At 45.3% G+C, this 16,862-nt stretch overlaps 2 protein-coding genes across 2 annotated transcripts in view; both read left to right on the forward strand.

The window, feature by feature from the left end:
* Positions 1 to 4,269, forward strand: part of Golph3l (golgi phosphoprotein 3 like) — a 29,589-nt gene extending 25,320 nt beyond the window's left edge. Inside the window, exon 5 of the mRNA XM_021158133.2 lies at positions 2,051 to 4,269. Within this exon, the coding sequence (XP_021013792.1) occupies positions 2,051 to 2,478 (428 nt within the window). The 3' untranslated portion in view covers positions 2,479 to 4,269. The remainder of the gene's footprint in view (positions 1 to 2,050) is intronic.
* Positions 4,270 to 7,379: 3,110 nt separating this feature from the next.
* On the forward strand, positions 7,380 to 14,702 carry Ensa (endosulfine alpha). The gene is made up of 4 exons (XM_021158732.2): positions 7,380 to 7,576; positions 9,160 to 9,285; positions 11,111 to 11,277; positions 14,001 to 14,702. Exons 1-4 carry the CDS (start codon positions 7,520 to 7,522, stop codon positions 14,014 to 14,016), a joined length of 366 nt encoding a protein of 121 aa, XP_021014391.1. The 5' UTR covers positions 7,380 to 7,519; the 3' UTR covers positions 14,017 to 14,702.
* Positions 14,703 to 16,862: the final 2,160 nt, after the last annotated feature.

Below are 16,862 nucleotides of genomic sequence, written 5' to 3' on the forward strand. Positions count from 1 at the left end.
TGTGTGTGTGTGTAGAGATATTTGGCCTGCAAAGGCCAAAAGAGTGTGTGAGACCCTAGTATAGCTGACCTTACAGTCAGTCATAAGTCACACACATCACATGAGTGCTGGGACTCTTAACTTGGATCCTCTACAAGAGCAGTATGCATCTCAACTGCTAAAGCATCTCTCTCTCTCTCTCTCTCTCTCTCTCACTCTCTCTCTCATTCTCATTAAATCGCCTGGTTACCATAAGCCACTTGTTAATCAAGGGGAGAATTTATTTTGCCTGAAAGAGAGGCTTTATTTTGGTTCAAGTTTTGACAAAATACTGTCCATCTCAGCAGGAAAGGCATAGCATTGGGCGTGGGAGGCAGCTGCTCACATCTGCCCACAGTCAGGAAGCAGAGAGGTGACTGCTGATGTTCAAGGCTTCCCTTTGTCTTCTTTTACTCATCCAGTGTCTAAGATGGGGATTTCCTTCTCAGCTAATCCTTCTAGACACCTCAGTCTTCTCAGCTTTACCAAGTCAAATAGAGCTTCTGCAATATAGAAAACTAGAATTCAGCCGGGCATGGTGGCGCACACCTTTAATCCCAGCACTTGGGAGGCAGAGGCAGGCAGATTTCTGAGTTTGGGGCCAGCCTGGTCTACAAAGTGAGTTCCAGGACAGCCAGAAATCCTGTCTCGAAAAAAATAAAATAAAACAGATGAAGAAGAAAAAAGAAGGAGGAGGAGGAGGAGGAGAAGAGAGAAGAGAGAAGAAAAGAAAGAAGAAAGAAGAAACCAAAAGAAAACCAGAATTCCAGGAAAACCTGAAAGTCTACCAGAGATGCATATTCAAGCCTAACTTATTAGAGTTATAGCTGCTTATTATCTGGGCAGGGGAATGCACACCTGAGGCAGAAGGATCACCAGTTTGAGGCCAGACATAAGGAAATCTAAGCCACTTTGTATATGTTCAGACACTGTCTCAGAAAGGAAAGTAGATGGGGTGGGGTGGATGGTACCTTACTGTTCCATGTTCGGTCACAGGTTATGCTTAAACCCCTGGTATCTGTGACATCCTTTAATCAAGCTCCAAACCCTGTTCTGATTGCACCTGAGTGTGTGCATCTAGTGTAAGCGCACACCCTTGCACCCACCAGAGGTAGCCATGATCCCAACAGGGTTTTGCTGCATTTTCTCTGGTAACTGTTAAATTCTAGGAGGCTTTGTCAATTGATGTTTGCTCTCAGAATCCTGTTAATTGTTCTTTACCAACTTTTCCATGGTTTTCAGCAACACCTTTTGACTTAAAATTCTCTACACTCAACCAAATGAACTTCTCAGGTTCAGCTATGAAACTCTTCCTGCAGGCTTTTAGCCCATTTCTCCTAGTGTGATACCGGTACTCTTGCACTATGGGTAGTGGAATGGCAGGCAGCCTTTTATCCTCTTTCTTGTCATTTCTTTTCTAGTCTAGAACCTCTTCAAAGAAGCTAGAATGGGGCAGCTTGATCCATATTGTCAGGTCACCACTTCTGGATAGGCCTTCCATCCAATAAGTAGAAGAAAGGGACTTTAGACCTCTGCGATGGTGGCGCACGCCTTTAATCCCAGCACTTGGGTGGCAGAGGCAGGCAGATTTCTGAGTTCTAGGACAGCCTGGTCTACAGACTGAGTTCCAGGACAGCCAGGGCTACACAGAGAAACCCTGTCTCAAAAAACCAAAAAAAAAAACAAAACCCAACACAGAAAGCACAAAGTATGGATCAAAGAGTGAGTTGACATGTTCCTCCATGGATGGAGATTGTGCTTTTAAAATTTTAAACAAGGTGGGCTGAAGAGATGGCTCAGCACTTAAGAGCACTGGCTGTTCTTCCAGAGGTCTTGAGTTCAATTCCCAGCAACCACATGGTGGCTCACAGCCACCCATAAATGAGATCTGATGCCCTCTTCTGGTGTGTTTGAAGTCAGCTACATTGCACTCATATAAATAAAATAAATAAATCTTTTTAAAAAAATTTTTAAACGAGGCTCAAATAACAAACTGGCTTTTTAATTTTTGTTTTCCACTGTTTCCCAACAGGTGAGACATGGAACCCTTTCAAATTACAGTACCAGCTGAGAAATGTACGAGAACGAATTGCCAAGAACCTGGTGGAAAAGGGCATTCTAACCACAGAGAAGCAGAATTTCCTGCTGTTCGACATGACCACTCATCCAGTGACCAATACGACAGAGAAACAGCGACTAATGAAAAAGCTTCAAGACAGTGTGCTGGAACGGTGGGTAAATGACCCTCAGCGCATGGACAGGCGAACACTGGCCCTCCTGGTACTGGCCCACTCTTCCGATGTGCTGGAGAATGTCTTCTCTTGTCTAACAGATGATAAGTATGATGTGGCAATGAATCGAACCAAGGACCTAGTAGAACTGGATCCTGAAGTGGAGGGGACAAAGCACAATGCTACAGAGATGATCTGGGCTGTGCTGGCAGCCTTCAACAAATCCTAAAGCCAGCAGGCAGGTGTCTCCTTTTCCCTGCTGGCTGGTGACTGTCAGAGACCCCATCACTGAGTTCAGTGTAATAAGATACTATCATCATTTCCCCTCTTTTTCAATCAGACTCCTGACTTGAGGAGGAAAACTTCAGGGCCTCTCTGTACGTCGGCCATGACCTTCTAAGCAGACTGTTTCTCCTCACTTCCACTCTGTCTGAATGAAAGGGGTGAACCTACACACATCTAATAAACAACTCCCATTTCTGGGTTTAGTTTTAACCAGTGTGGTTCTGGATAAACAGGAGTTCCTGTGTGGGGATTAGAGTTTTCCAGCAACAAAATGTGAAGGAAATGAAGAGTAAACCATATTTCATTTTTTTCTCCTTTATTCATGTTTTCTCAGGCTTTGTTTCTCCACTCTGTTAAACAGTAACACTTCCTGAAATCACTGACTCTTTGAGAGGCAGAGGAAAAAAGACTAATTTTTGAAGCAAATGGTTCCTGAGATTATACTTCCCACCTGTGATTTTCTCATCTTCATATAATGAAAACACTCCAAGTTTGATGACCCGAATCCCTTAGTTCTCAAAGCAGAAATGTATTCTACACTCCTCTTTAGCACTGTCTGGCTCCCACACTCATTAAGATTCTGAATTGAAAAAGCAGTGTGCCTCAGTCACCTCCTCCTTACAGCCAGCATTAGGACCTGTAGAGAAGGGGGCAACATGATACTTCACATCCGTGAAACCAAGTGTCATCCGAGCACTGAAGAGAGAGTGGCAGCTAGATTCAGGGCTAGCCTTGGCTGTATGAGACCATCTCGCATTCAAAAATTAAAGACTTTTCACATATCCTTCAGTATGTGACTGTTCTGTTTGCTCTAGACTACTTTAAATATCTCTACTCTGATAAAATTAAGGGAATTAAGTTTCAAGTCCCAAATTACAGCATTGAGTTCCGACAATGTAGCCAATCTCCATATTTGCATAGTCTCTGTTTTTATTTCCTACATAAATGGATAAATTTTCCCTGTATTTAAGGGCTTTGGCAGTAATTCTATCTATATTTAATCTATTGACACCCTCTAAATTGTGTCTTCTTTCAACACAGCCATCCTGGCCAAATCCCTTAAAATGTTTTTGCTTCAGTAGAGAGGGTGAAGAGGATGGAGAGATCCTATTTAGATGGCCAGTTGAGTGTCACCAGCAGCAGATGCAAAGCCTAAGCTCATGGGTTGTGAAGAGGCCAGCACTGTGTTGTGCAGAGTTCAAGCACCCTGTTGACCACTGGGGAGAGACCGGCTTTTCACACAGCCACCACAGATGACTTGGACTAACACCAAATCCTCCTAATCAGAAATAAATTAGTATAACCTCATCGTTCCCCTGAACCTCCCTAGGTCTGTGAAAGTTCTCCAGCTCATTGTTATTGTTTTCATTTCATCTGACTCTTAGATGAGTAGAGATAAAAGCTGTCATTTGAGAAGCTAAGCAGAGCCTTAGTCTGGCTTTCTAGAAGGGCAAAAGCCAGGCCATGTATAATCTAGCAGCTCATATTATCTTCCCATTAGAACAATTCATAGTGAATTGAAACCAGATTTTCCTTTGAAAGCTTTAGCTTGTTTGGGGAATAGAAGTTGAATTCTTTCTTGCAACTCTCAATGTTTATTTTTATATGTCCATACAATGAGAATGTCTTCACTTCTAATCTGTGTAATGTTCACTGCCAAACACTCATTTAGTGTATATTGCCTTCACATTTCTGTATAATAAAGATCAATAATTGTGCCTCTGTTCTCTCTGTACATGGTTTTTGTTTTGGTTTTTTGGTTTTTTGAGACAGGGTTTCTCTGTGTAGCCCTGGCCGTCCTGGAACTCACTCTGTAGACCAGGCTGGCCTCGAACTCAGAAATCTGCCTGCCTCTGCCTCCTAAGTGCTGGAATTAAAGGCGTGCGACACCACTTCCCGGCTTGTACATGGTTTTTATTACATCTTTATTAGTTGTAGTATTTATTGACAGGGCAAGCAATGTTGACCTGGGCACCAGCTAACATCCCAGTAGGGTCTCCATCTCAAAATAAATTACCCAATAATACAATATTAGCATTCAATAGAACGAGAATGGCTTTTCCTGTGAATACCTTGCAAATGACACTTGACTTTATCTAAGAAATGAACCTAATAATGCCCTTGATGGCCAATGCACCAGCTCTAACCACTAGCTAATAAAAATATAAAACTTATGATTGACTTCTTCTCTCCTTTAGAATGTCTTACAGAACAAGGAACAGGAGGAAATGTCTTTATTCAGACTGGTTATACTTTGCTATGTAAAATAAAGCATGTGAGTGAGAACTGATTCTCTCCTAAGACCTTGTGGACTGAACTCTGAGCATTGGGTTTGGCAGGAAATATTTTTACCTACTATGCCATCTCTCTGGTCCCTGTTCTACATATCATCATTTGGAGGAACATAGCTTTCTCATCCCTTGTATTCAATCTGCTACCAGTCTAATCACACACAGCTATGATCCCCTTTATTTTAAAATCTTTTTTAAAAGAAATATTTTATACATATGGATGTTTTGCCTACATGTGAGTCTGTGTACCACATGAATGGAATGCTAGTGGAAACCAGAAGAGGGCCTCCGAGTCCCCTGAAATTGGACTTACAGATGGTTGTGAGTCTTGTCGGTACTGAGAACTTAATCTGTTCTGCAAGACTATTGAGCCATGCCGCCAGGCCTCTCTTCCATTTGTTTGTTTGTTTATGTATTCAGTATAAGTTTCCCAGGCTGGCCTCCTGAGTTGCTGACATGATAGGCCTACCCAACTAGGTCCACCTCACATACTGTTAATTAGGTTTAATCTTATGTTTTCTTGCCTTCCTTAACTTCTCTTTCTTTTTCTCCTCATTATAGACACACACACACTCCCCCACCATCACATTCACCTACTGCTGCCAGCAGTTCTGGAGACTGAACTCAAGGCGTTATGTATGCTAGACAAGGGCTCTACCACTAAACTGCACATGCGTTGCTCAACTACCACATTTTTAGGTTAATCTTAATTATCTCTTACCTAAAGCTTGCTCTAGATTTGGCTTAGGCTGTCCACCTTTGTGCCTGTTTCTGAACATCTGTGTTCATCACCATCAAATTAACCTTCCTGAAGGTCAGTTCTGCTGCTCACTAGCCGAAGAAAACTTTTCTCTGATTTGTCCTGGGGTATTTCTAAATGACCTTTGTCAGGACCACTTTTTTCTTTTGATCCCGCCAACTCACCTGCCCTGCCAGGCCATGTTTCCCCTCTAGTACCGGAACTAGTGAGCCACAACACTATGTCCCTGCGGGGTCCTGCTCCAGCGTATTCTTGACACCAAGCTACTCTCTCCCACCTAGCTCCTGCTGTGCTTGTCCCTGCGCTGCTAGTTCTTCCTCATCCATAAACTCATGTAATCACATTGTAGACCAGGCTGGTCTCGAACTCAGAAATCTGCCTGCCTCTGCCTACCAAGAATCATGACTCTTAAAGCTCAATTAATCAATCAGATTTATGTATCAATATCACAATTTACAAGATGCCAATGCAATAATTTCAGAGCCAATTGATAATGATAAAAGCTTTATCCCAATATTTCTAACCTTGTGAAATCATAGCTACTTGTGACTGGTAAATGCCACACAGGTACATGTCCAAAGCCATCTTGGTTCTTCTCCCTACCCTCTGGGGCACTCCCATTCTCTGCAACTCTTAGCTCTGCCCCCTTTTCCCTGTCCAATCATAGACCCCCTCTGCAGTAATGTAATAGGACAGGGAAAATCCTGCAACAGCCCCCAATCCTGTCTGACACAAAAAGTTACCCAAAACCATTATTGCCTGTCCCTTGAATTCCAGCACTTAGAGGGAGAGGCAGAGAGGCAGGTGGATCTCTAGGGGTTCAAAGCCAGCCCTGTCCACCGGTTCACTACTACCCTCTCTCTTAACTCCCCTCCCTATACCTGAATAAACTCTATTCTATACTATACCGTCATGTGGCTGGTCCCTCAGGGGGCAGGGATGCCTTGGCATGGGCCTGAGGCACCCCCTTACCCCATACCTCACCACACCCCCATAGAACATAACCTTATATTTCTCTATCTTTCTATAATCACAACACTCACCACACCTCCATAGAACATATCTCCCTTTTCTTTATCTTTTTTTTTAAGATTCATTTATTATCATTTATTATTATATCTAAGTACACTGTAGCTGTCCTCAGATGCACCAGAAGTCAGATCTCATTACAGATGGTTGTGAGCCACCATGTGGTTGCTGGGGATTGAACTCAGGACCTTCGGAAGAGCAGTCGGTGCTCTTAACCACTGAGCCATCTCTCCAGCCCTCTTTGTCTTTTTATAAACACATCATTAACAGTTATAATTGCCTACATAAGGACTAAAGTGTGAATGAAAACCTTACAAGAAAACTCAAGTCTCCTACAAGCTAGCATTGAGTCCTGGAAAACTGCTGACTATCAGTTTGTCTTTCAATTTTAATTTTTGGTCGTGGGTAACTTGTTCTAACACCGCTCAAGGCTTGAGCCTTTGCACCAGAGAATAAAGGATTTCTATGTTAACCCGGCTCAGATGCAACATTCAGCGACTTGCACAGGATCTGGCTAATAAAACTGAACACAGCTTCAGCCCACCCAAGAAGCAAAAATACCAGAGCTTGCTGTCCTGCCCCTAAGGTCCATGCAGGCTTTTAATTGGTTCTCTTTTAACTCTCTTTCCCGGTTGGTGTTCTAGCTTGCCTGTCGCTCTAAAGAGTCCGCCCACCTCCGGCCAACGCTTATTGGTGTGTCGTTACGTCATTGCCCCGTCAAGCCCACTCTCATTGGCTCCCATAGGAGGGGGCGGTCTCAACGTCACGGGCTTGAGCCGCCATTTTGACTGAGCAACCATAGTGACAGGAGCCGGAGCAGCAGCTCAGGTTGTCCCCGTTTCCCCTCCCCCTTCCCTTTTCCGGCTGACTTCCCGGGCCCTGCATTACACAGTCCCGGTTCTGCCATGTCCCAGAAACAAGAAGAAGAAAACCCTGCGGAGGAGACCGGCGAGGAGAAGCAGGTGAGGAGAAGGGGGGACCGGGGGTGGCCGCGCGGGCGGAATACGCCCCCGCTGCCGCTGATTGGCCGCCTCTGCCTCAGGCTGTACAGGGGTTGGCCACTACTAATGTCGCGCAGGCTGCATTTCGGCGCGGCCTAGTGACCTGATGTCGATTAGTCAAGCCGATTGTCAATCTGTGGGCTCCCCTTTCTTATTGGCCAGTAGGCCTCTATTCAGTTCATGGAAGCCGTTCTATAATTGGGCGAGCTCTGGCGTGGGCGGGTGTTTGGAAAGATGAGGCGAATGAAAGGGGGCTGGATGGTGGTCCAGAGCTGTAAATGAGATGTTTGATTAGTAAAGATAACTACCAGACTGGAGCTCATCCTTCATCCACAGCTAGATAGAGGTCAAAGTGAAGACATTTAAAATGAACCAGCATTGGGGGAGGGGAAAAAGAGTAATTATTACCATGGGGTAGGTTCAGGTGGCAACTTCCTCAGACCTGTTTGGTAGGGATGGTTTGTTGTTCACCGTCAGTGACTTATAGATCCGCTCGAATTTCTCCGCAGTGGGATGTGGTCCACCCACCATCGCATTATGAAAACACTAGTGCCAAACCCCTTCTCCAACACCATATTTGAGTTACTTAACACTGAGCTCAGGGACTCATTAAATACACTTAGCGTTCTCTCTGACCCTGTTTGTCAAGTGAAAATACACTAGCCAGGAGATGGTGGCGCACGCCAGCACTTGGAAGACAGAGGCAGGCAGATCTCTTGAGTTCAAGTCCAACCTAACATACACAAAGAACCCCTCTCTCAGAAAATAAAAAGAAAAAAAGAAAAACTAATGGCATGTTGATTTCTGTTTACCTCTTGCCTGTCTGCATTTATGAAACTATATTACTCTGATAGATATCTTTTAGAATAGGCCACATGCGTCCTCCACAGTGAGACCATATTGCTTCTTAAGAGTGTGAATGAGGAGAGAGCCTCTCAGCAGCCAAAGCTCCCCTGACCTGTAGGACAGCCAGGAACTCTCGCAGTTCCTTTTTTATCTTTCCTGAGTGAGCTATGGCTTGCTCTATGATTCAAGTATCATGTTCAGAGACTACCTTTAGCCTAGTGTTCACAGGTCACTGGGATGATTCCTTGGGTGTAATATAAGAACTAACTTGTTTTTCTTTGCTTGATTCAGTTATCTTGAGCTTAGGGATTTGAACAAAGGTTAGCTTTTAAGAGTAGAGGAGCAGGAAAGATGGCCCAGTGGTTAGGAACACTCATTGCAGAGCACCTGGGTTTAGTTCCCAGCCCATGGTAGCTCACAACCATATACAGTTCAGTTCTAGGAAACCTGATGCCTGGTTTCCTAGACTAAACTCAGGGCACCTGGCATCCATGTGGTACACAGCCATACGTGTCTGCAGAATACATGCACATAAAGTAAATAAATCCTTAAATAATACACACACTAAACAGAACAGAGTGTAGATAGCATATTTACAAACAGGTAGACCTCTAAGAAAGTTTGATAATACAAAGGTTATCAGAAATTAGAAGTCATTGTTTTTCAGCCATTAATTTCACTTGGCGTGTTTTCTTCAGGATACACAGGAGAAAGAAGGGATTCTCCCTGAGAAAGCTGAGGAGGCAAAGCTAAAGGCCAAATATCCAAGCCTAGGACAAAAGCCTGGAGGCTCCGACTTCCTCATGAAGAGACTCCAGAAAGGGGTATGGGACACCCTTATACTGTGGCACCTTGGATGAAGTCCGTAGACATTCTACTGCATGTTTTTCTGTAGGTTTGGTTATTTAGCAGTAGTAAAGATACATTAGAAACTTGGAAAGAGAAAAACAAATTACTGTGAATCTCTGCAATGATGCTACTTCCCTTCTAACTATAGGAAATGAAGGCTTAATGGTGGGCATTTGGGTAGGTGGCAGATGGGGACTGAAGGAAGGATATTAGAGACAGAACACCCAAAATAGTTCAACTTGCAGTAGGGTTCTTTAGTCTGTTAAAAGCTGGCATCACACACTAACCATGCTCCTCAAGAGACTGTTATAGCTGAGTGTGCTTGCTTGCATCTGTGATCTCAGCTCCTGAGCTGAAGCAGGGGGATAACCACACATGCAAGAACAGCTTAGGCTACATAGTAAGTTTTAGAATAGCCAAGGCTAGGCTTGAGAGACGGACCAGAAGTTGAGAGAGCTGGGCTGCTGTGTCCAGAAAGGCAGCATTTGGTTCCCAGCACCCATATCAGGCAGCTGGGACTCCAGCTCCAGGAGGTTGTCTGGCTTCCATGGACACATATACAAACATAATTCTTTTAAAGGATTTTGTAATTATCTTTAAAAATTAAAAAAGTGCATGCCGCCGGGCAGTGGTGGCACATACCTTTAATCCCAGCACTCGGGAGGCAGAGGCAGGTGGATTTCTGAGTTCGAAGCCAGCCTGGTCTACAGAGTGAGTTCCAGGACAGCCAGGGCTGCACAGAGAAACCCTGTCTTGAAAAACAAACGAAAAGTGCATGCCTTTAATCCCAGCACTGGGGAGGCAGAAGCAGGTAGATCTCTTGAGATTAAGGCCAGCCTGGTCTGCATAGTGAGTTCCAGGGGTTTTTGAGACCTGTCTCCAAAAAAAAAAAAAAAAAATAGTAACACAGAGACAATTCTTTGTCCTGTACAGAATGATAGAGGATGTAGAAGTGCTCATGGGAAAGCACTTGTCTAGCCTGGGTTTAACCTATAAGGCCACAAAAGTGAAGAAACAAACAGCAGCTAGAATGGCCTTCCTTAGCAGTGGAGGGCTGCCTTCACAGCCATCTCCTTTGTGGTCAGGTTTCTCCCTACCATGAGCTGACAGCAGATTGATTATAAGGACAAAGCTGCAGTGTAAGGATGAGATGGAGAGAGAAGCAGCCTCCTGTGGAGAATCCCAGGTGCTCAGTCTTAGTCACAGATGACGGTGTGATGCTGAATTGCAGCTCCTCTCGCCTGAGGCGAGCCAGGCGTAGGCAGACAGTCTCACCATGGAACATGTGTGGGAGTGGTGGGAGTCTGGAAAGCTCACTGCCTCACGAGCAAGCCCAGTGCCTAATCCTGCTCTGAGAATATTTTCTAACTCTGATAGTCAGTTTCTGGGTTGGTCTCTAGCTGCTGGTAGACCCAGATTGACCCTTCTTGAGTCTTATTCATGCATTTCCCCAGCACCAAGGTATTGCTTTGCCACCTAGCTGTTACGAATGAAGTCATTGTAATTGAACCTTCTAGTACTCAGTAAGGTACAAAAGATACAGGAGTTGTCACCTAGGTTCAGGGACACAACTGCCCCTTAAGCAACAAAGGTACATGTTTCTGCTAGTAATGTGCTTATATTCTGACAAGGTCAGAGCATGCTGGGAAATGAAGGTACAAGTGAGTAATGTGGCCTGTGTGCATGGGGACACTTAGACAGCTGAGGCAGGTGGGAGCTCATGCTGGCAGTGGCAGTGAGTCTCTGCTTTTGGAGAACACCGAGGCTGCACGTTCATCTAACTCCGCTCCTGTCTCTTAGCAAAAGTACTTCGACTCAGGAGACTACAACATGGCCAAAGCCAAGATGAAGAACAAGCAGCTGCCGTGTGCAGGAGCAGACAAGAACCTGGTGACCGGTGACCACATCCCCACCCCACAGGACCTGCCCCAGAGAAAGTCCTCGCTCGTCACCAGCAAGCTTGCGGGGTAACCTGGGCCCCTCTCTTCCCCTTCCTCACCCACTGGACTGTTATATATTGTAGGCAGGGAATGGGCACCTAGTCAGAGCTCAGCTTGCCATCCAGGGGAGACATTCTGCTGGAGGCTTAGGTTGAAGAGGGGCTCTGAGTTCATTTCTTTGGGTAAATTGAAACGTGTACACCCTCATGATAGCCCAGTAGAGACCCAAGAGTAGGAAAGACTAGGAGTGCAGAGTGCTGCAGCTTTTCCTGTGGTGAGAATGTGGAAGATGCAAGTTCTCCTGCTGGAGGAGCAAGTCCTTAGACGGGCTATCGTGGAGCAGTGTGACAGGTTCAGTGTCCCAAGGCTGAATTGACATGCTGAGAAAGGTAGAATGAAGGAGATGCTCTCTGTGCTTCTAAGTGTGCTGTCCCTTAGGCCTCTGTGCTCTGTGTTCCCATCGTGGGTGTTTAGGGGACCTTCAGAGGAGAGGAGATTTGCTTGCTTAAAATTACAGGGCCCACCTAACCCCTCTGCTGTGTTCCTCCAACAGCTGCCCTGCTTCTCAAGGAGTGTAAAGTTTTAACAGACGTTAGCTACTTATGAAAAAGAAAATGGTATCTTTTCTCTTCCAGCATGTTGCTTTTTGAAAGTATTATGGATAATGGAAAGAGTTTAGGAGTTGAAATACTTGGGCTGTAGTTTTTGTCAAGCTCAACAGCACTGATGTGTGAGTTTGGCCAGGTCTGTAGCCTCTCTGAATTGATTCTGTTCCTCGTCTGTAAACAGACGAAACACGTGTAGGCTAGCTCTGACTCTAAAGTCCTACACCTGCCATACCCTTCTGGTCATCAGAAAACGAAAATTGAGGCAGGCCCATGGCTGAGCCTCAGCTCTGTAAAGCCAGAAGTGCTACATGGGACAAGAGAGAGTTTGAGATTTAAGGGCCATAGCTTCCAACAACAGTCTCATAGGTATCATAGCCTTTTTGAGAGAGAAAGAGAACAGACCTGAAAAGGCTGTCCCTGGATGTGTCTTGACTCTGCCCATTTTCCTGGGTCTGCTCTTGACCCTAGCTGCTACAAACCTGCTCTGGCAGCAGACTGGATGGGCCTGAGGAGACAGGCTCATTAACGTGGCATCTTGCTTCAGATGTATGTTAGACATGGAGGAAGAAGGGATGAAGGGAGCTGGTCCCCAGAGCTTAGAGCTACTGCCAGCTGGAGCAGCTGCTCCTTAGCAGATGATTCACTGGTGGAGGATGGAAAGAGGGTGCAGGGAGGGAGGCAGCAGCCTGTCTTGCTGTGTCATCACTAGTTTGGCCTGGATCTTACTAAATGCCACCTGCTCATCATCGACAGAGGGCCAGAGTGAGAACTGCTCAAAAGAGCAAGATGGTGCAGTCTCTCTCCCCTTTCCAGATTGCAGTGTGCCCTTAGGATGTCTGGCAAGTTTGTGGATGTGTGTGTTAGGGGAAAGACATGTAAATATGCCCTTCTCCTGATTGGCCACTGCCCAGGTCTCTGGCCATCATTCAGATTGGGTAGAAATAGATTGGTGAGGAAGGAATGGAGAGAGCAGGACCCCTGGTCTCCCTGGCCCCCAAACTCTTTGACTCTCATTTGTAATTGTATATAATTTTGTGTTTTTTGCTCCATTTTCTCATGCTGTCATCTTTAATCAGAAGTCCATGTGGGAAGGGGACAAAACTGAACATCACTGTATAGTTTCTTCAATGTCCCAACCATGTTGTACATAGATATGTCATGTTATTATATATATAAATATATATATAATTTTGTACGTTTTCTTCATCTCCGATATTCTCGAATTCTGTACCTTTTTCTTCCCTGTCTGAGCTGCCTTATCTATTGGTTAGATTTGTGTCTTCAGAGCTGATGTTCACAATGAGTCTGGTTTTTAGAAAAGGACAGGAGAAATAGGGAAATCAAGCTGGCTTGTCATCCCAGCTGTTCAACAAACTGAGGCAGGCTAGTGGCCTGGTTACAGAGTGAGTTCACAGCTGGCCTTGGGAATTTAGTGAGACCCTGTCTCAAAATAAAAAGCAAAGATAGGGCTAGGGATGTAGTTCGTATGTAGAATACTTTCCTAACATTCAGAAGACCCTAGTTTCAACCTCCAGTAGTACACATAGTAGTTAGTGAGTACACATAGACACAGTGGGCTGGAGATAGGGATGAGAAAGGGGAAAGGAAATCAAAATCAAATAGTGTCACTCTTGGATGCCAAGGAACAAGTTGCACTTCTCAGGCTTGCTTCTTAGCATGGAAGCATCATTTAAAAATCTAAGTGCATTTGATTAAATCCAGGCTACTTAGTTTACTCCAAACAAGTATGTGGTTTGACCCTGGCCTCTGCCAGTCAGCTCCTCAGTGCTGAGGTTCCTCTTCACTGCTGCCAGTGGCTGTGCACTGTGTGGCTCCTGTGAGCCTTCACTAGGAAACCTCCGGTTATTTGATGTCTCAAGAATTGTCTTCCTGTTTACCATGAGTATATAAAAAAGGCAGAAAACGTTCTGATTATGGATAGGGAAAGACTAAAACTTTCTTTTTATTTTCCTGCCTCCTTAATACTTAATATTCAGGCATATGCAAGGTAGTCTAGTGAAATATTTGGAGAAACCATGGGGTCAAGACTGGGATGGAGTTTCCGAGCTTTCCCCTTTTACTTGACTGGTTTTTTTGTTTGTTTGTTTGTTTGTTTTTTGTTTCTTCCTTGTTTGTCCACAGTGGCCAAGTTGAGTGATGCTTCCTGGGGCTCCACCAGATCGTGAGACGCTGCCCACTCGGGTCCTGTGCTGGCTCCTGCCCCTCCCTGCTTTTGTAGCCAGGGGTCAGGAGGTGGCCCGGGTGCAGGCTAGAGAGGCAGAGAACCTGCCCACTGGTGTCCCAGCACATGGAGCCCCTTGGGCTGAGCACCAAGACCTTGAACTTTTTTTTGTTTTGTTTTACCTTTTTTTCCAAATAACTGTTGGAAGAAAACTCATTGAGATCCCAAGGGTGGGGTTGAAAGGGTGGAGTGAAGATGTGGGGGAGTGAGTGAGGATTTATGACTGATAAAAAAGAAGTTTCCTGCCGTTCTCCTCAACCACTGGGTTGCTGCGGATGACTGTAAGGTGAGGGATTGACAGTGGACCATGGGAAGGGGTTCAGGTTCAGCTCTGAAGAGAGAGGCGCTCTTTGAATGTGCTAGTGACCTAGTGTCAGAGAAGAGGAGTTATGTCCTTCAAAGCAGACGAGGTCTCTCTGGTTCTGCAGAACAAGGTGAGGATTCAGTATAAATTGTTCCTTTAAAAAAATGCTGTCCTTGAAATAGGTTTGCTGTGTGGAGAAGGGCAGTGAATGGGGAGCCCCACAGAGTCCTGGGGAATTTTTTTCAGTATTTAAAATAAAACAACAACAAAAAATACCCACGGAAAAAACCAAAACTAGACCTGTTGTGAAGCAGTTGGTGTGTTTTCTTGGGATTTGGGAGGTGACGAGCGATACTGAAGGTGTGATTGAGGGAAGGTTGGTGTGGGCCCCTGAGTTTGAAAGGGGCTCTGACAAGGCTCATCACATTGGGAGAGGGAATGGTGGACACAGATGACTTGTGGCCTTTGCTGGCTTCTGCCTGTCCTTCGTAGCTAATTCAAAAGATGTGTCACCTTATATAAAATGAGAGGTTTGGGAACTTGGTTAAATGGTATGCTAACCCCCAAAGCTTAGTCCAGACTCAGCAAGAATGGGGCCCCTTTTCGTTCTTTTTCCCTTCAGTTTCTATTCCTAAGTTCTGTTTGTGTGGGAGGAGTGTGAGTTGTTAGTAATAAGCAAAAGGAGCTGGCCTTTCTGTTCCTGGCCCCACGTCATATCCTCCCCTGTCTTCCTGACACCCCTGCCTCTGAAGACCGTTTAGAGGGAAGTGCAGGAGACAGAGCTGACTGAAATGTCCAGTATTCTGGGGTGGGGTCAGCTCTATATAGAGAAGAAGTCTGCTCTCGGTGTCTTAGTCAAAAGCGTCCCAGGATAATTTATAACTGTTTGAGATGTTTCTGACTTTCTCTCTTCTCACTTAGCCAGGGACTTGTGATACATCTCAATAGTTTGTCCTGCTGAGCAGTGAGCCCAGTGGGCTGAGAGCCCATTAAAAAGAGTGCTGGGCTGGGTGAGCCGACATGCCTTGGGAAGTGGAAGCAGGGGAGCAGGAGTTGAAGGTCATCAGCTGCATAAACATGAAACCCAAGGTAGGGTAGTGCTTGCTCCTCATCCCTGAACTTCAGAAATAGAGGCAGAGAATTTCAAGGCTCCATCTCAAAACAAAACAAAACAAAAAATGGTTGGTTAAGGGCACTTGAAAAGAAGCCTGAGTTTGATTCCTGGGACCCACAACAATGGAATAGAACTTACTCTTAGTACCCAGTAGAGGGCACTGTCACACGCACAGTGACATGTGTACACCCAACAACACCAACACATGCCCCCCCAAAAAAAGAAAAAAAGAAAGAAAAGTTTACTATGTAGCTGAAAGAATAATACTTGAAAAAGGTCAGTGCTGGGCTGGTGAGATGGCTCAGTGGGTAAGAGCACCCGACTACTCTTCCGAAGGTCCAGAGTTCAAATCCCAGCAACCACATGGTGGCTCACAACCATCTGTACCGAGATCTGGTGCCCTCTTCTGGAGTGTCTGAAGACAGCTACAGTGTACTTACATATAATAAATAAATAAATCTTTAAAAAAAAAAAGAAAAGAAAAGAAAAAGGTCAGTGCTTTGACAGGAATAAACCCAAAGCTGTTGATGCCTGTGGGAGCACTGCTGGACCTACGTGGAGTCCCTGAGGCTTCTCAAGCCCATCAAATGCACATGGCTGGGTAGTGGGGAAGCTGTCTGTCAGAGCTTCCAGGTAGTCCAAGCTTATTTCCATACAAGTGAGGAAGTGGGGTATGGAAAGTAGATGCTTAGAAAACAGCACGCCTTTAATCCCAGCATTTGGGGGGCAGAGGCAGGTGGATTTCTGAGTTGGAGGACAGCCATAGCTATACTGTGAAACCCTGTCTCAAAAAACTAAAAAAAAAAAAAAGAAAACAGGCCAAGGAAAAGCTTGTGTACTGTCTAACCCATGGTGACATAAACTCCTAGCTGTTCTGGAGTCCCCGTTTCTTAGTTGGGCTGTAACCGTGAAAGGCCTTTGGATGCCTGTATACCACCAGTATTTGGGGTTGGAGAGAGCTCAGCAGGTGATACACTTGCTGTACGGGCCTGAGAACCTGGTCCACCTCAGAACCCTCATAGCAGTGGAAACACAGAGCTGGCTCCTCAGAGTGGCAGGCACACACATGTAATAAAATTATGTTTTAAATGACGGCTGGACTGTGGCATGGTAGCACACACCTTTAATCTCAGCACTTGGAAAGCAGAGGCAGGTGGATCTCTTAGGGGTTGAGGCCAACCTGGTCTTTGTCATTGAGTTCAGGCTCCCCAAGAGCTACATAGTGAGATCTTGTTTATAAATAAATAAGGGCCTGGAGTTTGGAGGCTGAGGCAGGTAGACCTCTGAGTTCAAGGGCAACCTGGGGCACATAGTTCCAGGACAGCCAAGGCTACACAGTGAGAC

This window comes from Mus caroli, chromosome 3 (genome assembly GCF_900094665.2).
Source record: "Mus caroli chromosome 3, CAROLI_EIJ_v1.1, whole genome shotgun sequence".
Taxonomy (NCBI): domain Eukaryota; kingdom Metazoa; phylum Chordata; class Mammalia; order Rodentia; family Muridae; genus Mus; species Mus caroli.